The sequence below is a fragment of the Osmerus eperlanus genome, chromosome 5 (assembly GCF_963692335.1).
Source record: "Osmerus eperlanus chromosome 5, fOsmEpe2.1, whole genome shotgun sequence".
NCBI classification, from domain to species: Eukaryota; Metazoa; Chordata; class Actinopteri; order Osmeriformes; family Osmeridae; genus Osmerus; species Osmerus eperlanus.
In genome coordinates, this window is record NC_085022.1 from 7,025,892 (window position 1) to 7,051,755 (window position 25,864).

Sequence of the window (25,864 nt, forward strand, 5' to 3'; positions counted from 1 at the left end):
ACACAGAACAGCCAAGCCGACCATGAAATATCCCGCTAGTCTGGTGAATGTGATCCTATGTGAAATGAGGATGATTACCAAACAGAATCGAAAACCACTGGGGTGAACTGGAGACAAGAAACACATCAACAACACAGACAAAATGACGGTGCTACGACACCACATACTGTAAGTACTCATGGGAGTTAGCATGGCAGCTCTGACACCAACCTGAACGAGGAGCAGTATATAGACCCTGGAGAGAGGAACTCAACCCTGTCATGTTCACGCCATGAACAAACACGGTCTGAGGCAGGAATATCTACAGAGTGAGTCTCATTGCCCCATGCACCGCTCACTGCAAAACCAATTAGGATCTAATGAGAAGGGACATTCACTACAGCTGAATGAGAATCATAATTGAGTACCAGACACCCCAAGCGTAAACAGCGTTACGCAATCACTCAGATCCCAGAGCATGTGGTGTCTATCAACATCCACTTGATTCCCTGAAGCAGGCTGGAAAGTTGGGTTTAAGTTTGAGAGGCATATTGATATGTGAGAACCAGAGGCTAGGCCAAAGGTGCAAGAAATCAAGTCCCTAATGGGATTATTTCAGTGGAACAAGTCCATGAGTTGATTCTGTTTACATTAGGGGAGAATGCATCAGTCTATAATTTCATTATGCCATCCCTACGTTGAGTGAAAACAGCCTCTGCAGTCTGTCTAACTGTGTTAACACAGGAGGGGGGGGGGGAGAGATGTTGGGCATACAACACGAACAACACAAATCATTACTGTACCTACACTTTTGAAGCTAATGTGGAGAACACCTCTATGATTGATGTGTGAAAATCATATGCAAATGAGTCCACTTTGCGGTAAAACCAATTACTTTTGGAAGACAGTTAACGTTCCCATAGTGACTGTAGCAGAGCTGCAATGTCATTGGAGAGGACATGTGGTAGAATACCCAAAGCGCATCCCGTGTCATTACTGTGGAGTACCTTGTACTGCTGCTGTTGTTTGTGTTGTTGTGTGTCCTTTGACTCATGTGGGTCCATTGCTGCGTGTTTGTGTGTGAAAGCAGGTGGTGCAGAGCTGTGTCAGTGGCCTGTGTTTATGCTGGAGGGAATGTGATCCATCACTGGCCAGCTCTGTTACCCAGGTGTCTGAGCAAAGCCTTGCACAGTCATCTCATCACCTTCTCCTGCTCGCCTACAGGCCTGCCAACTGCCCCCGCGCCTGTACACACAAACATTCTCACACTCACACACACACGCTTGCTCACACACACACAAATGCTCGCTTGCTCACACTCAGTGAGAACAGCTGGTGGATTCAAATGTGTCTTCACAGGACTTCATCCAGGTGTGGATATGAAATGCTGCATCTGCCCAGTGTCACACCTGTGAATAGGACAGACCATATCCGGTTTCTTCACAATACATACTACCTTGCTGCAACTTTGGAATCTTATCTCCACTGCAATGCAACAAGGCTGAATACTACCCTGTATGCTTATATATCTATCTATCGTATCTGCCCTGGAAAAGCATGGATATCTACTAAAAGAACTGGGATGGCCTTAAGACATTCTGTTTTAATCTATTCTTGAAACTGTACATGTCCTCTGGTCTGACCCTCCATGAAAGGTTGTCGCTTCCTCCTGGCTGGGCCATGGGGACTCCATCCCCTCTCACACTGTGTCTATGCACAATAGCACATCCTTCCACAACACTTAACCCCCTTTCATTACAAAACAGAATACATAGTTTTTAAAATTTTATTTGAACAGCCAAGGTGAGTTTCTGCAGTCAGTCAGGTTCAAGGGTGCTTTGGAACGACAAGCTTTACCAACTGTACTTTAAAACATGACAAAAAGGACTTCCTGTTGGTGTTCATGACAATGAAGCAATTACTATTAAAATACACAGGTGCTCCAAAGATAACCATCATCTAATCCCCATAAGAAAACATCTATAGTCAGGGTGGTTCAGAGATGGATTTTAATTACATCCACACACGCTCCTTACTTGGGGATCAATAGGAGAATGCAGGATTAAACATATCTGGTCAATGTCAGTGCCTATTTACCTTGTTTCCCTCCGGAGTGATAAAGACATAATTATCACAGAAGCTGCATAGGAATCAACCTAAATTGACAGTTGAAACTGGCCTCTGTGTGTTTTTTAAAGCTAAGACATGATTGGCTAAACCACTACAGTAACAGCCACTAAGGAGCATTAGCAGTAAGCAGTGTTGTACATACAAGTCCTTCTGCCGAACCTGCATAATTCATACAACACATACTGTAGCAGGATTTCGGAAACAGCACTGCCAGGTACAGTAGGACTGGAGAAGAGGTATTCAATATAAGAATTTGGCATCCACAACACCTTGGAGATTGACTGCAATGTGCTAATGACTTGCAGTTTATCAATTAAATCACTTGTGCAAAGAAGCAATTAACATCGAAAAACATAAATAGAATATCCGCTTGAACTATATTCCACTACTACAGCATCGCAATCATTTTTTGTTGTCATTCAAGAGTGTCTTCAGTGTCTTTGCACTACGTATCTACTCTATTTGAATCTACGCATAATTAAATATTTAATCTAAAGCAGTCATAAAACAGTGAATCAGCTTTCTCAATGTTGTGCATGAAGCAGCTATGTGCATGAGATGGTCAGTGGCTACACTTCCTCTTAATACCATTTATACATAATAATCTATACAGTATATTCAAAATACGACACCCTCGCGTACCTATAAGAGCATCATTAATGCAACCACCGAAGTAAAAGATCCCTAGCTACATCGGTGTAAATAGTGCAAGTTCTAGAAATGTCAAATGACCAGTCTGTCCGAATTTGAGCCATGTTGCATTTTTCTGAAACACACATGCACGTACGTACGTCTGACAAGCTATATACTTGACAAGCTAGTGACCTTCCACTGTTACAGTATTTTGGTTGGTGCCAACTTGGACTCGAGTGAAGGTGAGATGATTTCTACAGTATATTGAATCAGAAGTATGATTGAGAGAAAAATATTCACACTAGATACCATCACTTATTGTTTAAGGAAAATAAAAAGATTAAAAGTGATTATTTGGCAAACCCCACATTCCAAAGATGTCCAAAATCACTGTACTTCAGCTACTATAGGTTTTGTTACATTATCTACTCTGGTTTAGAGTATAATAAGCTTCTGTTGGGTATAGTTAACTTTACCTGGAATATGCATCCTTCGAATGGAGAATTCTCCCCTTAGTGCTGACAGAAAAGCATTTTAGCACAGCCATTAAAAAGTCCTAAATGCCTTTTAACAATATTAACCTTCGTGTCAAAGTCGTTAAGCTGAGTGAATCAGAGGTCAGGGATGTGAGGTGAGCTTTAACTGTCCACTCCTAAACGTCTAACTAAAACTTCGCACTCCAGGGGTGTATTTTATTTCCATGTACTTTCGAAAGGTATTACCACAAGTTGGAGGTACTGTGCAGCATGAGAGCTTGAGTTGTGTTCAGAGCTTAGAGGAGGAGAAAGAGGACATCCCATCGTACATGTCTGCCTTGAGCTTCAGCCACTCTGACAGCCTCTGGGCAGGGCTCTTCTCCTGGGTGAGGATACGGGCTGCCTTCTGCAGCTTCTCCTCGTTCCTTTCCAGGTAGCGCATGCCCTCGGCCTGTAGCAGGTTGAACTTCTCATGACGGCTCTCGTCCAGGGCGATCTCCTCGTTCATGTAGGGGTTGAAGCGGTAGTAGGTGTTGGGAGGGAGAAGGGCGTCCAGCATGGTGTGAACCTCTGCGACAGGAGAGGAAAGTGTCAAATGTCATTGAATGTATTCTCTTAGTAGTCAGGGGGATTTGAACCTGTGACCTTTTGGTCTGCAGGCAAATGCTATACCACTGAACTGAAGCCCACCTTCCAGAGGTTATGAATCGGAACACACACAGAGACCAACAAACACATAGGGTCTTTACACATGGTGCAGACATGGGTAAGTAGTCTGAATAAATAAGGGAGAAAGTCACGAGGGGACGCTTAGTCAAAACATTTCTGTCAGCACATTGACAGGATTGCATGTTTTCAGAAGGCTAACATTTGGGGGTGAGGATGTGTGATTGCCAAAAGGAGGGTTATACAGAGTGCAGGAGTTTGGCTGTTGTTCCAGTTATCCAGTCATGGACGTGTTATAGGAGCGTGTCTGGAGAGGTGAAAAACACATGAAAACACACTCTGGCTGATGATAATAAGACTGATACGCCTGGAGGAAGCTGTTAGACAACAGCAGATGTTGGCGTCAGTGTTCCCACAGAAAACCCAGAGAGGTGAGTCTTAGTTCAGGAGCTAAAACATGGACTCCATTATAAGCACCCACCCGGCTGAACAAAGCTCTCTGCTAAGCAACGTATCTGGAGTCAGAAAGTCTACACTTTCACCTTCTACAGGCTAGCTAATCATCAAATCAACTTTCACAACACTACAGCTAACAATCGGTTTGGAACAATTTGTTTGAGGGAAATGAGATGAGTCTTCCACACAGCCCTGAATGACTTCAAAGTTCATTCTAAATCAACCGTGTAGTTCAAACAAACACACATAATCTCCCTTATCTCTCTTCGCACCAGTACAGACAGAGCTCCACTGAAACACGCACGCACGCGCACACAGACACACACACACAAACTGAGGGGGTGATAATGCAAATGGATGCAGGGGCGGAAGGCATTAAGAAAGGAGGAATCTGGGCTGTGAGAGTGTTAATCTGCCGTGTATAAATAGCGGATCCCGATTGGATAGCGGGGGAGTTTAATCCCAAACTCTGGAGAACCTGACTGGGAACAGCACCACACATCTGGGTCATGGCTACAGGGAGGGATGGGGATAAATTTAGGACATGCACAGGTCCCCAACCGTGACCTGTGTGCTTGTGCAGATAAGGAACCGGCAGAGGCTACAGTACTGCAGGATCACACAGTGATTCATGCTTGTACCACCGAGGAAACATGCAGCATAATCTCTAGACCGATAAATACACAGTGATAAGAATGTTGCCCTTCAACATTAATATCAAAGAACATCGGTCGTGCAAGCGTCTCAGTGGCATGTAGAAGGAGGTGGCGCGTGTGAGAGGACGTTCATGGCGGCGGTCTCTCACCCTCCGTGTCTGTGGCACTGCTGATGACGTTGGAGATCTTGGTTTTGAGGCTGGTGCTGGTGGCGCTGTTCTTGCTCGCGGTCTCGTAGCGGCCTGTGCCCAGGGACACCACACACTGCACTGGCGTGTTGGGCCACAGGCACTTACATTCATGAATGGCCAACGCTGTGGGGTTGTTGATGAGCAGACCACCGTCCTGTAGACAGACACAGAGAGAGAGAGAGAGAGAGAGAGAGAGAGAGAGAGAGAGAGAGAGAGAGAGAGAGAGAGAGAGAGAGAGAGAGAGAGAGAGAGAGAGAGAGAGAGAGAGAGAGAGAGAGAGAGAGAGAGAGAGAGAGAGAGAGAGAGAGAAGTAGAGAGAAGTAGAGAGACACAGAGACAGAGAGAGAGAGAGAGAAGTAGAGAGAGACACAGACACAGAGACAGAGACAGAGAGACGGTTATTTGGTAAATAGAAAAGGCACAGTGGCAACACATCGAGTAATTAAGAAAGGAAGCACATGGCAAGAACCACGTGAGCAGATCAATGTAAAGTTGTCGCACAGCGTCTCTCACTAATGCGAAGAACACAGCTACATTGTTGTTTTCCTCACGCTCCTGTCTTGACTGGCTTTGATATCGAGCAACCACCCAAGAGCAATTGGGTGTGGATCCATAGCCAACGCAGGAGAGAGTGGAGAGGCTGGAGGGTGGGGTGTTGAATAGACATAAGGCTAGGGGGGGCCATGGGCCGGGGGGGCTGGCTAGCTTGCTGCAGGATCAAACACACAGGGGCCAGTGCTCATTAGAAGGCCAGGTTGGGGGGTGGAAACTGAGGGGCCTCGGGTGTCTGGGGAAAGCGTGTAGGTGCGTGTGTGTCTGTGTGTACGTGTGTGTCTATACATGCAAGACCGTCTGTAGTTGTGTGTGCTGGGGAGTAGGAGTGGCAATAGGGCCTTCAGGGGGGCTCGTTCCTATCCTCCCATCCCAATCCAGTAGCAGAGTGGCATAATGAGAGAGCCCCCTGTACAAATCAATGTCACACACAATCACGTGGAACGCACAGAGAGCGCCTATAGGACGCACGACTGTTAATCATCCAGGGAACTGGACTGAGAAATTGTGTCAGCGCCTCAAGCTCCAAAAAAAGAAAAAAGAAAAAGAGGGAATTGGATATGGGAGCATGATTGAGGCCACAACGCGTAGCACTAGCCCTGTGGAGGAAGACGCATTGACACTGGCCACAGAACGAGCAGGGGGATCTTTGCCCGAGTCCTCCAAAAGGAAAGTCTGAACAGCATTGAGACACTGCAGAAAATGCAACACAGCCGGACTATCCCAGAGAAAATGAAGGTGGCCTGAGCCAACAGATCTAAGTGAGAGAGGGGGGAACTTTTAATTCGAAATTGTCACGCGCAAACATTCCAAAATCCCTTTTGAGTCACAGTTTTATAGAGGGCATTCACATGATTAGAAACAAGAGGCCCCTGATGATAACATATGAATCTTTTAGAAGCTGAGATATTGCTCAAGCGTCTGTTTTTCATGAATGAGTGCCCTTGTTTGAGACTGACGAATGGTTTAAAGGAGGAGGAAAGCGCCTGGACTCGACCCCAAATGCAGAAATGTGAGAGAGGAAATAAAGCTGCAGCCAGCGGCCCCCAGCTGGAAACAACACAGATTGGCGCTTTCCTCCACCCTCCCTCCACTGTGGCTCCATTATCCAAACTCTGTGGCAATTATGGCAACAGTTTAAGATCCAGTTGTGTCTTCGTTCCTCTGGATAACCGGGAGCCAGTTTTGAGGAATGAATAGCCTGTCCAAAACACAGTCTCAGATGAAGACAAGGCTCGAACTTGTCTCAATGTCAGTGCACCTGCCAGGGCTGCAGAGCTAATGACACTCCCAGAGTCGTGAAGCCTTGTCTGTTTGAAGACACTGAAGGGACTTCATGGTGCTTTTGGAAGGCTAGTGGGGTTTTGTGCACTGTAGTCTTTCTTGGCAAAATCAATTATTCAGGAGCTCATTTGCATCCATCATCTGTGTCAACTGCTGTCTAGAACAAACGTGCTTCCATAAGGAACCGGGTCACATCTCCGCCATTCGGAGACACGCTGGCAAAGTACGACCACGCTGATGCCATCGCTGGGCCGGGGGTCTTAAAGGCCACTTTTCATCTGAGATCCATACTTGGAGGGCTGCCACACTCTCACAAGCGTTTCTTCAGGCTAGGGGGGAGGTTAAAGTTAGAAACAATGATCTTCTTAGGGCCAAACTGTGCAAGTGAGCTCTGCACACAAAAAGCCCTGAGTCAAGCTGTCCATCAAACACTCAGCATGACAGGGGTCAGAGTTCACTTCCCTTCATGGGGATTAAGAGCTGTAATGTTGCTCTCTCTTAGCGCCTGGGTCCCATGGCCAGAAAGTAGAGTCTCCCAGAGGTCGAAAAGTTCTCGGAAGGGTGCAACTCTCTTTTGAGATAGTTTGACACCGGTTTAACCCCAGTGCCTTTTGGGAGATCCAAAAGTTGTTGGATTTTATATCCCAAACATATCCTAAGTGATGGTAGTGTTAGCAGGGCCGCTCTGCTAAATGCTCTTGTATGCTGGTCTTGACTTTCACACTGCTACCTCAGGGGTTTCTTGTTCTTGTGATGTTGGCTCTCTCCTCCAGGCAGTAATGGTTGTTTCACCAATATGGCCTGACTGAACCAGATTCCCACTAATTAGGCTTCAAGTTAAACCTATGGGACCATGTTTCACTGCTTAACAAGCCCAGGAAATTAAACAGAATTATGTATCCCCCCCGTAATTCGTTCCTGCTATACGTTCCAGAAAATAACTTCTAACTACTGTACAATAACATGACGAACAGCTGAAATTAAGATGAGCGCAATTTAAGGGAAGCTTAGTTGCTCCTTTAAAATGATTCAGCTGTTGTTAAGTTTCAATCTATTGTTCCACTTTAAGCCTTCTTAGGGGGGGGGGGGGGGGCTGCGATTGAAATGGGGAAGGGGTGCTATCATTGAGATCAGTGAAAAAGCCATTTCACGGCTCAGCGTATGTCAGCTCTTATTAACATGACAGAAACGTCCTCCTCACCATGGGCGGCTCTCCCTATGCCATGCTTCCTCACTGACTGCCTTGGGTGAAGGCTGCAAAGACTGGCTACAAAATTGAGAACACGGACAGGGTTCACGATAATCCAAAGTGGGGAAGACAACGTTCGTATGACAGGGTATTGACGCACACACAGACACATGATTTCGCTGTATGGTCAATGGGACAAGGAAAACTCTCTCTGACAAAGCTCTCCTTCCGAGCCAAGTGCCATGATTAAACACAAGCCCACGGCCACGAGGTATGTCTGTGAACATTGCTTCTTTGGGGAAGAGGTTACATAAGTCACCGGCCATCTAATGATAAACAGCCTGTCACAATGGCAGCTCTGTTTTTCTGAGACCATCATTCAAAGCAGCATACAGGGGGAGATTCGAATCTGTGACCTCTTAGTCAGAAGCTCTGCCCATCGTTCAGCAGCCAGTCATATCAGGCTGACTGTAAGGGCACACCATCATGTCTACAAAGCCATGTTTACCATATGTTTACCAATTCAATAAAGGGTGTTTACAGACACATATAACCTTACTCGCTACACCATTCCTTGTGTGATCTGGTATCTTAATCGGTCCATTTAATAAATCGATTGTCCAGATTGAGTGCAATCCAGGGAATGGTTCCTCCATGATTCCCACCATGGAAGAGCCAGACAGTGTCTTAGTGTGATAAGAAGCCACAACTAGGAGTGGCCAGGTCAGAGGTCTCCATGCCATATTATCTAAATTCGCCAACGGCCTCTCCCCTGTGACCTTTGACCCTGCGAGCCTGGAGAGGTCGTAACAAGGTTCAAGTTGTCTTCACAGGCTCAAATAGAGGAGGTCCCAGCTGTGAACGACAAAAAAAAGAGATTGGCATCTATGCCCTCAGGCCGGAAAAAGCAATTGAGGTCTATTGCTCGCCACCAACATCTCTAGACACACACACACACGGAATCATCTTTGCCGGCTGTGACCCATGAGATTGGGGTGTCTGACGGTGCTTGAGAAGATACAAATGGGTGTGGCTTCCTCCTACTATCTTTGTTGACTGAAACCTGTCCAGGCATTAACACGTTTATTTGACTACCCAGTTTAAGAAAAGTATGTCTCCAGTGTGCATAAGGCAAACAGACGGGAAAGCTGTTGTTTCCCAGTTGAGCTTAGCAGAAGAGGATGATCACACAAACAAATGGATGAACTGAAGTATGCAACTGAGGGCTTTTCTTTAAAGCTGTCTGTTTCGTGTGGGGGTCCGTGTTAGGAAATCTTCTAGTGGGTTACTGCAGTGACGAGCCCTTTTAGGTGCAGTGAGTTGTGCTCGGGTAGGCAGCACTCTGAAGGGGGGATTCCAATAGAGGGGCGGGGGGGGTCAGGCAAGCTTTTACACCGCAGTATGTTAGTCAATGTAATCAGTGGACTGGCCTAATCCCTAAAGAAGTATGCCAGCACAATCAAGTGTGTGTGTTTATGTGCATAAGAAAGAATAGTGATGGGAAGGAGCAAAAGGACTAAAGTGTGTGTGTGTGTGTGTGTGTAAATCTGTGTGGATAATTGTGCGCATGTACCACACCAGGGGGACAGTAATAGCCTGGGTCTGTATGGGAAAGGAGGGGATAGCTGGAGCAGGACTGAAAAGACTTTTCTTTCTGCAGGCTCAGCTCTAACAGCTTAACACAGGAGGAGCTGGCCACGGTGAGGAAGCAGGTTGAGCTGAACCAACAGCCCTCCTTAGTTCCCTCCTACCTGCTTCATCAGGGCAGCACCGCATTAACACGTCAAAGAGCGCCCCCTGTTTTCAAAGAGAAACACAGAGAAAACATGAAGGTTCTCAAAGTCGGCTAAATTAGTTAAAGTTCAAGTCTTTGCACAGACCAGCACAGGGTCAGACTGGGCACTGAAATTCTTAGGATAAGACAACGCAAAGCAACCTGGCATAACATGACATATAAGTACTCAGTAGGGCTGTCCCCAACTAAGATCTTCTTTGGTCGACCAAGACTCAACTGAACACTTCTGAAAATCGACTAATCTAAATTTGAAAGTTAGGGTTAGGGTTTTGTTGCTAGAAATGTCACAATGTTTTTCATCAAACCATATTGTGTGATGTTTTACTTCACTGTTTTAATAGATAATCTGAAAGAAATACATACGTAATAAGGGTGATTGACAACTAGACAAACGTAGCCTACAAACATTTTCCCGATCTGACTCAATGTAGAGCTAGCTGCTGGACATTCCAGATTGCGCCTCTATAAAATTAACTATTACTAATAATAAGCCTCGTGTCACCAGTCCTGTTGTTACCGAATGCCGATATAATAAAAAATGCCTGAGTGTTTGCATGCATTAGTGAAGTAGGCTAGGCCAATTTACGGTTTTCAAGAACTACGTCATTCAACGTCTAACTATGGAATATAAACCGTTGTTGGCAGAGTGTGCATTCAACATGTTTTTAGTCACCCAGTACTTTGCTCAATTCCATTCCATTTCTTTGCCAATTTTCTTAAAGGCTAATAACACCAACCATAGACACAGTATGGTAGAGTTTAGACTAACAGCTACAATTGTGCTCATGTGCAAAAAACAAAACACAGATTAACGAAAGGGAAAACAGTAACACCTTTTTAAATATTTTTTGAGTTGCTTTATTTGTCTTAAATAATATAATCTACAATTTCTGTAGAAAATGTCTTTAATTCAGCAATGGTGACACAAGCGGGAATCAGATCTCACACTTCCATACCGACCAAACAATCGGCTAGTCGACTGAGTGGGGACAGCCCTAGTAGCTAGCCTACTCAGAACAAGTTTACACCTATGACAAGTTAACATATAATATAATAAACCTCCAAAATAAAAATTATAATAGAGTATACTAAACCTATAATACACACTTAATATCCTATAGGCCTACTAACCTTATAACCTATACTAACCTACAGACAAAGAGTCTTGTCAAGATTGTGTTCATAGATTTCAGCAGTGCCTTCAACACAATCCAACCCCACCTTATGGTAAAAAATTGGTTCACCTTGGGGTTAACCCAAGACTAGTTTTGTGGATTTTTGACTTTTTGACGAACCGTAGCCAACAAGTCAAATTTAACTCATGTGTCTCATCGTTAAAAGCCATAAACACAGGGGCACCACAAGGGTGTGTTCTGTCCCCTATTCTATACACCTTATACACTAACAACTGCCAAGCAACCATCTTAAACCACACCTTTTTTAAATATGCTGATGATACAGCATTAGTGGGTTTTGTACAGTCCAATACTGCATCAATAGAGGGCTTCGAGAGGGAGGTGCAGGGTTTTATTCATTGGTGTTCAGATAATTTCCTTGTGGTTAATGCAAAGAAAACAAAGGAGTTGATCATAAATTTTAGTAAAAAGGGAATTATAGTTCCACCCTCAAATATAAATGGTGTAGTGGTAGAGCGGGTCACAACATACACATATTTGGGTGTTGAAATAGATAATAAACTGACTTTTAATGAATGTGCACAAAATAAGTCCAAAAAGTTGCAGAAGAGGATGTTTTTTCTGAGGAAACAACCATTTTAGAATAGACAGCTGTATTCTTCAGATGTTTTACAAAACTCTCTTGCAGAGTGTCTTATCTTTTGGTCTTATTTGTGCCTTTGGTAACATGTATATTAAGGATCAGAATAAATTGCAACGAATAGTCAAAACAGCCAGTAAAATCATTGGAGTTGATCAGGTATCTGTAGCCCAATTGTACAACAATCTTAGTCTTAAAAAGACAGAACAAATTATAAATGATTCAACCCACCCTCTTCATCAATATTTCTTAAAAAGCAACAGGTCAAGTGGCAGACTACTGCAAAGGAAAATTAGGACCACAAGGTACAGCAATTCTTTTGTGCCTACAGCAATTATACTGTACAACAATCAGCTAGCATTCAGCTAGTTTTTTTTATTTTTTTATTTTTAATTATATATTACATATGTTACAATGTTAACTGTTTTTATATTTAATGCTTTTGTATTTATGTATTTGTTTTTATTTGTATGCAGCAGGCTATCTAACAATGGAGCATGTAATAGTGACCACATGAATTTCCTACTTGTGGATAATAAAGTTTACCTTGACAAGTAGGGGAGAGTGGGGTGATTTATGCCAGCGGGGAAGTTGTGCCACCCCCTGTTTCTAGGGAACCATAGAAGAAATTGGTCAAGTGACCACACATTTTTGAAGAGTCAGCCATTTTACTCATCCTGCAAAGAAGAGAGCCTCATTGCATGAGAGGTAATCACATTTAAGTTCAAAAAACTGTTTTTTGCCTTCCAAAGTAAATTTTCTATGATCAAGGTTGTTTGATTGTTGTGTCTGAACAGTTATAGACAAGTTTGAAAACATTTCACACATGTTTTAGTGCTTTGGTAAGCTACACAATGAGTCTATATAGCTAGCATGATTTTACCTCAAAACTGCTGGATGATGCATTTTTTTCTAAAAACGTGGGATTGGGGTGATTTGTGCCAAAGGGCCTGGGGTGAGTTGTGCCACTTATGAATATTTTAAACATATTATTTCATTGTAATTGTACATTGTATTCTTACATTTTATCACTAAAACTATGTGACATTCTTATTTTTAGACAGAAAATAGAAATAGACCATCATGCCATGGAGTTATAAGAGGAAGACAGGCAGGGCTTCCACTCCTCTAGACATGGACAAAGCGGTGGAAGAGGTGGAGAAGGGGAAGTCCATTCGTCAGGTGGCGAGGCAGATGAACATATGCAGGATGTCATTAAAACAATACATGGAGAAGAAAAAGATAGATGGAAAAGAAATAAGGCCAGTATATAAAAGAACTGGACTTGCCAATCAAGTCTTTAATGTGCTCATGTGGCGTAATAGGCTTGTAGAAAATCGGCCTTTGATGTTGTAAAATAACTTTAAATAAACGTTAAATGAGTAATTTTGTATTCAATTTGACATGAAAATATACTGTTTTACTTAAATAATCAATGGCACAAATTACCCCAATGTATTCTCTCTAAAGGCACAACTTACCCCGCACCGGGGGCAAGTTGTGCCACAAGACCACTTTTTTCTCACATGTTTCTTAAATACCATATTTCAGATCCAATATATATATCACCACATCCTGAAATATATGTATATATTTTAGTTGGAAGCATTACTGTCATGGCCCCGCTTTAAGGTCACTTTAGGTAAAAACTGGCACAACTCACCCCACTCTCCCCTACCGTATTTTTCGGAAATAAAACCGCAGTTTATGACCTATAACTAAAGCTAGCTAGCTACTGTTTCGGAAAAATAACTTACGCTATGGGGACCGTCGGGAATATTTACAACTCACACGTCTAAAAGGTAAATATTAGTTAATTCCTGGGCAATAGAAAACATACATTACGCACTTTCGTTTTCGAAGTGTCCCTTACAAAAAAGAAGTATATTAAAGTATACTATAAGTATACTAAAATATGGATAGTACACTTTTAGTTCACTTTTGATATACTTTTAAGAAGTATGCTTTGAAAATAGTTCACTTTTAATATACTTTTAAGTATGCTTTGAAAATAGTTCACTTTTGATATACTTTTAAGAAGTATACTTAGATAATAGTTCACTTTTGATGTACTTTTAAGTATGCTTTCAAAATAGTTCACTTTTGATATACTTTTAAGAAGTATGCTTCGAAACATAAAATTGTATACATTTCTTCTGGAGTAGGATGTACGTTTTCTATTATTATACAGCAGAAACAGTCAAAATAATTTTTAAGTACATTACAGGTTAAATTCTTTAGATCCATCTCATTCTAATTATTCATGTCTAGGAAAATCTATTATGCATTGCACATTGAATCTTTTTTCGTACTGAAGCTGTAACCTTAATTACTGCAAAAACATTTTGAAGCCCTCTAACCTTATACTAATAATTATCAATTGGAGTATTAATGGAAAAAACGAGAAAGCTACGTGAGAAAGAAGCAGACAGAAGGGTTGCATTGTCCATTTGAAGGTTATACTGTCAAACTGACTGAAGAACGAAATAATTACGTGAAAAAATGAAGATAGCGTGGCTCATTGGCTGGTCAATTCCCATGATGCAAGGCGGTAAATAATGTAAACATTTGCCGATAAGTTTGCCGTTTGTTCGAAATACAAATGTAACTTCATGAATTTAGTTTTTTTTATGTGTCTGCTTAGAATGTAGTGTTTTGTTGCGTGGTAATTGTCATTGTTGTGCCGGTTTACCATTATAACCATGAATTAAATGTATTACGTTTCATAAGAGGAGCTGGATTATTTCATCTTTAGTGTATACACAATAATTAGCTTCTTTTAGCTAAGGATATGTGGTGTTACTTGGCGACGCAAGATCAGTGGCGTGTGAACTTACATTAATTAAAAATGCACTTGAAAGTATTGCAAAGTATACTTTGAGGTACTTTAGGAAGTATACTTCATGAACTGAAAGTGCACTACACAGGTTACTTTAGAGTATTCCAAAGTATACTTTGAAGTACTTTAGGAAATATACTTTATGAACTGAAAGTGCACTACACAGGCTACTTTACAGTATTCAAAAGTAAACCTCAAATACACTATAAGTGTACTTTAAAGTGTACTAAATGACCTAAAAAGTGGGCCAATTCAGTTTACTTAGTACAAAAATAGTATATAAATAAGTACACTTTTAGTACACTGCTAGTATACTCTTAAGTACCATGATAATAGTATACTTTCTATACTAAGTATACTAACAAAATAAACTTGAAGTATACTTCTTTTTTGTAAGGGGTGTTACACAACGGCATCCTGTACTGCCTAGCCTATACTCGTGTCGTGCATTGCTTTGTATCATTGTTCCCGTATCAAGTGCGGCATATATTCCAGTGCGGTTTATATTCGAGTTACTAACACAAAGCTCCCATCCTGGTGGGGTGCGGTTTATAGAAAATGCGGATTATTTTCCCAAAAATACGGTAGTAGCCTTTAGTTTACCCCTAGCCCTTGTGTCTCGAGGGTTAAGGGCTACATAGCCCTATGAAATGAGACACCACTTGGTTACTGTTACGTATATCGATGTCTCCAAAGCAGCTAGTGCACTGAAATTAAACGAAATTAGTTTGAAATTTGCTGGTAATGGAGTTAAATTAAAACTCTAGACAAGCATGGAGTCCATTCAAGGCTAATCAGAGAAATGGGGGACTGTTGTGCAAATCAGCAATGTAACATTAGCGGAGCAAACTAGCGATTTTCTTAAACTTTTTTTTATCAATTATTTATGCCGAAGATATTTATGGGACTCTGGGTGATCTGTCCGCCATTGTTGCAGGTAGCGGAGTATTCACATACCCCTTGGTTTCAAGTAAGCTCCCGAACTCACTTGGTTTGTATACCCCTTCGTTTTAGCCCTAGCCCTCGATCAAAAAGAGTATTGGGACACCACTTACTCACGGGAATGCGTAAAATAAGGGCTAGGGGTAGGGGTATGACATTCGGATTCGGCCATCGTCTCCGCTAATGTTAAAGAATGGATATTGTCTTCCATGTCTCTATGTCTTCAGCAAAGGAAATTGATGAACATATGTCTCAATCCTTGGGCTGAGAGTTCTTCAAATCAGCATTTGCCTTCCTTGTGGTATAACTGAGTGACAGTGTTTGGAGTTAGTAGGTGACGGGGTGACAACCTCCGTTCTGCTAGCCATCAAGAGGTCTTTCTTTAGGAAGGCGCCATGTTGGGGTACTGCGAGCCCTCGTTGGGAGGTGAGACAGGATCTCAGGCCTCTGTCAGAGAGAGGAGGAGGTTGGCACACAAAACATGCCCCATTCCTCCCAGGCGCCAAGGGTGACACCATGACAACCGTGCAGCGAGAATCTTGGCCCTGGCATCTTTTGTCAACCTCTGGGTCTTCTGTGGTGTTGAGGAGCAGAGATAACTGAGGCTTTAATGTAAGACGCGCTCCTCCTCCTTTCTTTCACTCTAACATGTTTCCTCTCGCTTTCTTCTTCCCTCTTTCTCAGAGGCATATTCTTCCATGGCTACAGAGACGAGTGTTGAGCTGTGATAATGTCTTGCCTGCTCCGGCTGCAGTGCTTCAAAAGGTCTTGGTCCTAGTCACACACAATGTCATGTTCACCACGGTTTGAATTTAAATCCTGTCGAAAATCCTGGATAGACATTTAAGGACAATCAAAACCTTCTTCAAAACGCTGTTTATGAATTCTGGCATTTGTTCAGCACATGGCAGGGCCGTTTTATTACACTTAGGACACAAAAGAGGATTGTGTTGCGCTGGGAATATCTGTGCTGTGCAATACTCTGTAGGCGCCAGTGGAAAAGGGCGAAATGACTCCCTCACTGGAGAATTCGGACATCAAACAGCCACATTATGCTCCACTGGCATCGGATGGCTAGCCCTTTGAGCTGAGCACTGGGCCAAGCAACCAATCGGGCATCTGGCGAGTGGGTTAGTCAGTGTGTTGACCTGACCTACTGTATGACAATCAATTTGGGAAAAGCACCTCCCACACAGCTGTCCGTTGAAATGGTTAGTGACTCTGTCCACCTGATTTATAAGTCATAGGCCAGTAGTTTCCACAACCCAAACTTTAAACTCTTTGAGGCCTACTGGTCCCACACGAAGCAAAGGCTAATTAAACTATTCAGAGACAGAGCATCACAATACACATTCTACCATTCTATTTTGGTAGATCATTCTATACAGTATGGAAGTAGGGGCTACCATGACACTCACAGTTGTCCTGGTATACAAACCTATATAAAGACCTTTATGTAATCAAGAATTTCATGAATTCGTTTTTATCTGACCTTACGTTGTCGTGAAAAAAGGAATAATGAATTCCTGTTATTGTATGAAGCCTGACTGAAGTGCTTTTGAATAATTTCCCTCTTACAGGCTTTCTGACAGCAGTAAGCTAAAGACTGAAGACCTTGCAATTGAGGCTTCAAAGTCAACACGCGTAACTTCCTGCGGTGTCCCAAATTCCCGAACAGGCGGTTTCCCAGATATTAGGTTAGCTAGCAGAGTCTCGACAAACAGCTCGGTAATGAGCTTGTCTGCTCGCCCCTTCCAACGAGTCTGATGTTGCAGTCAGACTGTGTGAAATGAGGAGAGCCGGGAACTGGACTAATATATGCATCGCCGGGAGTAGTAGGAGGGGGCGGGCCGGGGGTGAAACCTGGAAGACGGCAGGCTGGGAACACTTCCAGCACAGCTGTGTTTTCATCAGCTATTCACTTTCATTCCAGATTGTTCTCTGCTCAACTACTACTGGAGCACATGTACACCGCTTCCAATTAACAGTGTGGAGGCGCACCAGCACAGGACTCAGCCTTTGATACCGACACACACACACGCACACACAAACCAACTTCATCCACATGGGCGGATCATACGGCTGTGTTTCCATCTCCAACCTGAGTGTATATTGAACTGTAGAGGGCAAACTGGTGCTAGGTAAATGAATATTGCTACAGTTTAATAAGATGATTTGATCCTTCGAGCGCTTTCAACAAAGTGCTTGCTCACGACCGCTCAAGCCCGGCCCTCTGAGGACTGCAGAGAGGCATAGCGTCTGAATCGATCAGTCAAAAGTCTGAGAGGGGGTGGGTGGTAGGGCGTGCTGTGTGTACAATGTTGTGCTCCTGGACTAATGCACGTCTGTTTAGACAGACACAGCTAAGTGTCTCTGACTCTCAATAATTCCATTACTCATCCTTCTGTCAAAACAGACCTGCCTGGAAACGTTGAGCTGATGGGGTGGAAATGGACCTCCACCTTTTTACTGGACTGATGACTTTCACATTATCCCCCAAACTCCTCCAGTGCATTATGCAGAGAATGTAGGTATCAAACGGAAGCACTGACTGAGTGAAGATCAGTGGAGAAGCAAGACAGGAGGCCATATACTCACTAGGGTCTTAACACACCATCACACGGGGGGATTCTGCCTCCAGATATATGATCATATAGTCTGAGAAGAGCTGAGGTCTGTGCTGGTGCCAGCCCCTATGGGTGACCTTGGGTCTAACTCAGTGGATTACGGCTCAGTGGTTAAGAGCACTGGACTGCAAATAGAGGTCAATGGTTCGATTTCCCCTCGGTACATCACTTTGGTTAAAAGCATTAGCTAATTGAACACTTATTTAGTTCTAACCTGGTGGAGGTCGTTGCCCAGGGGAAACTCCTGGAAGTATCCAGGGGCAGCGGAGGAGGCTCGGATGGCCTGCCACAGCTTGTGCTGGCACCCCCCCAGGTAGTGGGATCTCACCCCAGGCTGCAGATTGTAGTTCCTGAACACGAATGCCTTCAGAGAGCCTCGGTTCACAATGGTGCTCACTGCTGCCACCTGCAGGCCATGAAGGAAACGTGATGGTTTTCCATTTGGTTTGATAAGACAAGTCGGCGTGCAAAGTTTATTAAGTTAATTTATTTATGTATTTTACAGAAAGCTGTCGCATAGAATACAAATGATACACTGTTGCATTTACCTAATTCCGTGTAATATAACATCTTAGCTGTATATACGAGTCAAAATAAATGCAAAACTTCCAGTTCACTCTAACAAATAAGAGTTAGAGTGAATCAGCTATAAGATTCATTACAGCTTAAAGCATAACCCTAGCTAACACCAGAAAAGTCACAGTAGAGCCACACACAATATCTGAACGGGACAACTAATGATGTCCCTGTCATACCAGAGCCTTGCGCGGCATTAATGGGAATTCTGTCAGCCCCCCGAGAGCAGCAGTGGAGGCACATTAGAGAAATGTGTTGATAGTGGAAGGCTGTTCTGGCCAGTGAGACAGCAGCCAGAGGCTTGATGCTGTGACCTCATTATGGAAGACCGGAGGGGTTGGCTGGGAGGCCGACACTGCAGGAGCGAGTCACGATATCAAGCTCACCTTTGGGCAGTTGGGGTTTCTTGATGTCTCCACCATGAGATGTGAGCCCATTTTCTCTCTGCGGCAAATTAAATAAGCTCTGTTACATACTGTTTTATATGAATCTGAAGTTAGATTCATGTTGTTGCTGTGGCATATTATTCCCAAGTTCTGATATTCTGGTATTCTAAGTCCAAATTCAACTTCTTCAAAGTTCAACAACAACACAGAAATCGTAGCATGTTTTGATGCAAATAGGAGTTTAATTTTGCAAGGATTATTTCATTGGCCCCAAAACAATGGCATGATATAAGGTCATAGTTCTCCGATTGGCCTATCTGATGTTTTTCTGTCTCAGGAAAACTAAGGTGATTTTCTTTGTGCCAAGTTCCTGTATTCGGCCTAACAACAGGAGTTGTTCTAGCCCAGTTACAGTGAGTTCAAAAGTGTAGCAGCTCAGAGCTGAATTCAGTTCAGAAATGTTGTGTGCTCAGAGCTGAACTCAAAGGGGCTCCATGATCGGACCACACAGATACAGACACACACACACACACACACACACACACACACACACACACACAGGGATGTAGCCTACCTCCTACACTGAAACTACATGATGCATGTAAAATAAAGTAACTACAACTTAATCCTTCTATGTTGCGTGGGGTTCAGTGTCATGCTCAAGGACACTACGACACATGGACGGGAGGAGTCAGGGGTCGAACCACCAACCTGCCATAGTATGATCCTTGTTTGTGCAAACTTACTTGGTGAATAAATATGTTTCTGATTAGTGTTTGACCCTCTCTACCCCCTGAGCCTGGACATGATTCCATCCAGTATAATATTTGATTTATCAAAGATGCTGAAGACAAACAGAAGATATTTGTGGAGGATACAGAGGCAGGCAGACAGACTCACTTGAGGATGTTCTCCCAGGTCTCGCTGTCGTAAAATGCGTGATTCCAGCCCATCTTCACCGTGCCCACAAAAACGTTCTGCTTGAAAACATCAGAACCTAGCTTCCTGTAGAGGTCATCACACTCATCCAGAGGGATCTGGAACACACCCAGCATGAAGCCCAGGATGGCACCTGTGGATACACATGCACGCGCGCACACATACACTCACACGTAAGTGAATGAGAATGTCAACAAGGAATCAAGAGTTGCAAACAAAAGACCCAACATAAACCTCATTCTTCCACTCCACTCTGGGCTAGCATGGGTGCAGAGCTTTCAGCGAGACTGGATGTGAGGCTAATTGCCTGATGGATAATCCGTTATGGGCATCATTACCCTGGGATGATCCATCCACTGCCACTAGATAGGATTAAAATGGCCACCATGGGCAGAAAACTGCTGCGGTGTGTGTGTGGCTAACTTGCTAGCCTTTTACTACCATCTTCTGACCAGAAGATACATTCACCATTTAGCATAGTAGCCCATGACACGCATGCTTACCTGTCAGTGTGGCTGTAACCAAACCAGACTCTTCATCCACTGCAGCTCAAACATTTTCTCATGACCCCCTTCATATCCTTCCAGTCTAATGCATAATAGCAGCTCTTTCTTAACCTGACCCAAACCAACAGGGATTTACTAAATCAATGTGTCCTTAATTTCTCCTCGAGGGCCGAATCCTCTAAGAAGTCTGTGGGTAAAGAAAAGATCCCCCCCCACCCACACAATAAACACCCCCTCCACACACACACACACACACACACACACACTACTGGGTGTAGGACAGCAGGAAGGACTGTCGCCATGAGTCCAGAGACCCCATCCCAAAGCTGGCATGGCAGGCTGAGATTATGGGCAGGGCCTGAGGCCAGTCTGGCCTGCAGGACAGTCTCTCCCATATGTTGCCCAGATGTGTTCTTAGTGTGGGCACTTTATCTGGTGCGAGGATTACGTCACTGCTGAACACAGGCTGGAACACACACTGAATGGAATATACACTAGAATGGAACACAAACCCTGGATGGAACAGACACAGGCTGGAAGACAAGATAATGTATTCATTTACGCCTTTATCTAAAGTGGCATACAGAGGGTGAATCGAACCTCTTGACCTGCAGTCAAATACTCTCCCACTGAGCTATACCTATACTGGAACACACTCTGAGAGAACACACACTGGCTGGAACACACAGTAGCGGAACACGCTGGATGTCTGAGAAGGAAGAGCTAGGCTGGCTACCTCAGAGTGGAGAGGATTAGTGTGAATGAAAGGGGGAGAGAGACAGGAGGGGGAGTGGCCAGGACTGATACTGAGTTCTGTAGGCAGCTGCTCTGTGGTGTGTTCTAAAGAGGGAATGTATTCCTTTTCTATCTGCTGTGCTGGGAGAAAATAGGCACATAGCCATGCCAGGAACTTAGTGTGAATTACAAAATAAAACATGGTAAACAGCACCCCCTTGTGGTAACTGAACATAATTAACATGCACTTAATAATAATACAATTAAATGAATTAATAAATAAAAGTGACAAAACAATACAATATACATACAGTGTATAACATTTATGATACCATACTTCATATCACAGGCATGTACTTTCCACAACTGCGATTTAAAATGTACCCAACTAAGCTTCTTGTGGCGTCATTATTAATTAATAATCTATTTGATGATAACATACAATAGACAGTATGATAACCCGTATTATACAGAACTAAAATAACAAAAAGAAAAAAGGATGAGTAAATATTGAACAGAGATATGCTCTGCATGTCTACAAATGGCCTGGTGTGCATACAGGGTTCAAATTAGAGTGGCAATCAGGTCAGGCAAGACCAGAGCCGAAAATAGGTCAATGGGAAATTGGTTCATCCCTGTCCAAGCCATAGTGTTTCACTCTGTTTGCGTTAATCCACACTCCCTACCTACATGACATCTACACGGACACAAACTCACGCACACAGCAGAAGTAGGGCAGGACTCAGGACAACATACCTGTGCTGACACCACAGATGTAATCAAACAGCTGGTAAATGGGTTTGCCTGTCAGGGCTTCCAGTTTGTGCAGAGTCTGAAGAGCAACCAGACCTCTGAAAGTCAGAAAACAGGAAAGAACACACAGACACACACACAGGGTTTAATGAGACCGTAACCAATCAGAGAAAACTCCAACTGAATGTTTGAAAAGACACACATGCACGCAGTACCTAGTTCCCCCTCCATCTATGGACAGGATGCGTATGCCGCGGCCATTGACAGGGTTGTTATAGCCCACCAGAGTGAGGGCCTGGGAGACTGCTTCCTTCAGAGCCGGGTCACTGGCCTGCCTCAGACGCAGCAGGCACTGGACTACCTTCTCCTACAGGGGAACACAGACTCAGAAGATTAGCAACTCCCATCATGTATCATCTGATCTGACCATTGTATTTCTTAGGCTATGCGCCCTACTAAAACTCAGTAGATTCATTGGCTGCCCTGATATCCCCAGAGCCATGCGGCAGAGGAGTTTAAAATAGGTTGGGGGGGAGGGGGGGGATTCTCAAGGCATTGCAGATAAGCATGTTTGTAATGTCAATGTAAACAACGGAACATGAAACAGACAGCGTGACAGTATGAAGGGAAACGAAATGACCGTCACAACAAAGCAAATGTCTCCCTCAGAGGTCGTTTCAGAAGGAATGTTTATCTGTTTCGACAAGCTAACCTCTAATCCTCATGCATGACTCACTGCAGAAGCAGATTTGTAGGAAAGAGAGAGAGAAAAGAGAGAAAGAAAGAAGGAAAATGAAGACAAAGAAAGCAGGAATATGGATTGGTGTACCTTAACAGCTACACCTCGTGTCTCAGGGAACTCCAGGAGATGGTAGCTAAGGTCCTCAACCCTGTTGATGTAGATCCTTACATCTGAGGCTCTGTGTAGAGCATGGACCAAGGCCCGTGTTCTGTTGTCAACACTCACCCTAGCGATGATCTGGGAACAGCCCAAACAAACAGACTAGGATGTTAGAATATCATTTGCTTGCAGATTCTGATGCCTAGTAAAACTACGTATTTCAACTGAAGCCTTAGCCCTCTGCTGACGGCTAACATGCATCGGGTTACAGACAACTGTAAACATGTTGATGTAATTGACCAACATGTAGGCTATGCATAACTATAAGTGAAGGCCAAGAGTGAAGCCTTTACATTGACCGTTAACCACTGTAATCATAAGTTGTGTCATTCTGTCTTTCCCCCGATGTATAGGCTACAACATGTAGGTTTGTCAAAGTCCACATATTATCTAGCTCCCTGATTCCAGATGGGTGAAATAGGAGTACCACAACTAAAATGTTTATGTTATAGATGTATTTTGAGTGCTAGTTAGCTCCCTAAGGAAAACTAAAATCTGCAATAAAGTTTAGAACATAAAGATTAAGTGTAATTCAGGGCTCTCAAGTCTCACATTTTAACCGCTTTAATACAACACCTTGTATTTCTCATGCTGAGTCGTCCTGCTATGTCCCGCTATATTAGTGATTAGCGAGCGTTTTGTAAATGAATTAAAACCGGTCGCACCATAACGATTATTTGCACAAATATGCTCCCAACTATATTTTGAGGTCACACAGACACAATTTCGGGAGCATAATATGCAACCAAAATGGTCACAATTTCAAGCCCTGATACGGCTACTAAAACAATATCAGAAAAGACAGAAAGACTACCCAGTTCAAGTTTTAGATTAAGTTAACACTGGCACACTTGTGTAGGGGTCAGAGTTTACCTTCTCTCTCTGAAGTAGCAGTCTCTTAGCTTTCTCCTCAGACGCCTTCTGTTCCTTATTCACCAGGACCTCCTCTTGTTTTGCCGGAACCTTTGCTGGCAAAAGCTTCTCCTTTTCCACAGCTGCACTCCTGGCCTCAGTCCGAAATTTAGGAACCAGGGGAGCAATATAATTCCCTACAAACGCCTGGACAGTTGGGCCTGAGTAGGACAGGTAGTGCCCTATTCCCTTTTTTGGAGAAGTTGCAGCACTTGGACCAGGAGCTTCTGACACAGGCAAGAGTTCACTGGGTTGATTGGAAGGATAAGACTTGGCACCACTGTGTTCACTGTCTGCTTTCTTCTCATCATCTTTTGTGCTGCTCCCAAAGTAGGCATTGACGTGGTGAGCAAGGTAATTGTAGGTCTCGTCCAGGTTTACAGAGAGGGAGCTGGGGTGGAAGAGTGGCGCTGTCTGTTTGGAGACAATGGTGCTCTTGGACACATTCTCTGGTGGTTTTGCCTGAGCCACCTTTGTGGCCTCAGTGGCTTTGACCGTGGTCGTAACGCGTCTGAGTCTCTTGTCCCTGAACTCACCCCCACTGGTGCCTGTGGCACTGGCCGGGCCAACGTTAGAGGTATGTGTGGAGGTAAGAATAACATTGATGGGCGTAGGGGCAGGTGTAGCTTGAGGAGACGTGGCAGATGCAAGAGTAGCACTAGGCCCGACGGCTGTACCAGTTGGGTCAGAAGCTTCCTCTGGGATGGTTGAACTCACTTGGCTTACCCGAGCCTGGGGAGCTACCTCAGGGCTATTCTCAACATCTGTCCCTGCCTTAACGGCATTAGGTTTGAGTCTAGCTATTTTGGAGATGAGGTCAGAGTGCGTCCCGCTCACTGCTTTGGAGACAGAGTCCAGAGTGCTCCTGATGCGCGACATGTGTTGGCTCAGAGCAGACCAGCGGGATGCTGAGCTGTTCAAACAGTAGGCATTGGTGTGGAGGGCAAGCCTTTGCCTCAACTGGCTAGCTCTGCACAGCCATCCCTTTTGTCCTCTGCTCTTTTTGGTTTGGACATGCTTCCAGCTGAGGTTGCCAACCTTGGGACTAAAAGGTTGTCTTACGTGGAGCCTGCAATGAGGTGTTCGCAAAGGAGACGATGGAAAATATGCTGGTCTTTGAACTTGTGTATGCCACAAGTTAACAGCTCGGCTGAGCTTAAGAACACAGGTATCTGGAGCCCATCTAAGTGTCATTCCTTACAGTCTTTGTGTTCAGGTTTCATGAGGCCATTCCAAAGAAACAATATACTCTTTCCTCAAGCTGATGGACTAGAAAACCATGCATGAATAAAATAAACCAAAATAAAAATGAAATACGGAATAGTTATACAGTTATAGTTGATGGAAATTACTAGCAAAATAGAATGGGGGAGTCCAACGTGTTTGTAACTAATATGAAAATAAACAATCCCATACTCGCTATGTAACTAAAAATGTAATTCATGTGACTCGTTAGAAAGATGAACAACATTTTGGAAGATGCTCTACTCTAACTGACGTTAGCTACAGTACTGTACATACAGTAGGTTGCTAAAACATATATATCTACCACTTGTGTGTACATATGGCTAGTTAACTAATGTGCAGCAATAATAACGGACGTTAACCGTCATTTCGAACCAAGGAAAGGTACCCAAGGACATTCAACGGTTACCATTAGCAAGCTCTAAATTAGTCTTGACGTTACTGTAGCTGAAAATACAAGCCACTGCTGTACTGTACTAGTAGTTTCATTCGCGTGAGCCATAAATACAGACTTCCAAATACAACATGACGAAAGTGAGCAAATAGGTCAAATAACATACCAGTATCCTATTGACGGCTTCAAAAACTGCAGTTCTCCGTCTGTCAATTCCTACATGAACAAGTTGGTGCTAAAAACACGAGCTAACGGTATGCTAACTTGCAGTGTTGATGGGGTCATTCGTTATGATCTCTTGACACCAGAAAGAAAATAAATGGTCA

The 25,864-nt window shown here is 43.6% G+C and overlaps 1 protein-coding gene across 1 annotated transcript; it reads right to left on the reverse strand.

Moving 5' to 3' along the window:
• Nucleotides 1-1,763: 1,763 nt before the first annotated feature.
• LOC134021047 (calcium-independent phospholipase A2-gamma-like) lies at nt 1,764-25,832 on the reverse strand. Its single transcript, XM_062461494.1, has 10 exons — nt 25,705-25,832; nt 23,861-25,160; nt 22,916-23,065; nt 22,302-22,453; nt 22,090-22,184; nt 20,054-20,225; nt 19,154-19,211; nt 18,406-18,597; nt 5,146-5,341; nt 1,764-3,788 (listed from the first exon to the last, which is right to left on the reverse strand). The coding sequence occupies exons 2-10, from the start codon at nt 25,091-25,093 to the stop codon at nt 3,508-3,510; spliced, it is 2,529 nt and encodes an 842-aa protein (XP_062317478.1). The 5' UTR covers nt 25,094-25,160; nt 25,705-25,832; the 3' UTR covers nt 1,764-3,507.
• Between the last annotated feature and the right edge of the window lie 32 nt (nt 25,833-25,864).

Bases quoted from the DNA above. Each gene is read 5' to 3' on its own strand.
- LOC134021047 (XM_062461494.1), bottom strand. From the start codon at position 25,093: ATGACACTTAGATGGGCTCCAGATACCTGTGTTCTTAAGCTCAGCCGA. The intron at 18,598-19,153 runs GTGAGCTTGATA...CATGGCCTGCAG, and splicing joins GAAACCCCAACTGCCCAAAG to GTGGCAGCAGTGAGCACCAT. The intron at 5,342-18,405 runs GTTAGAACTAAA...GTCTGTCTACAG, and splicing joins TGGGCAACGACCTCCACCAG to GACGGTGGTCTGCTCATCAA.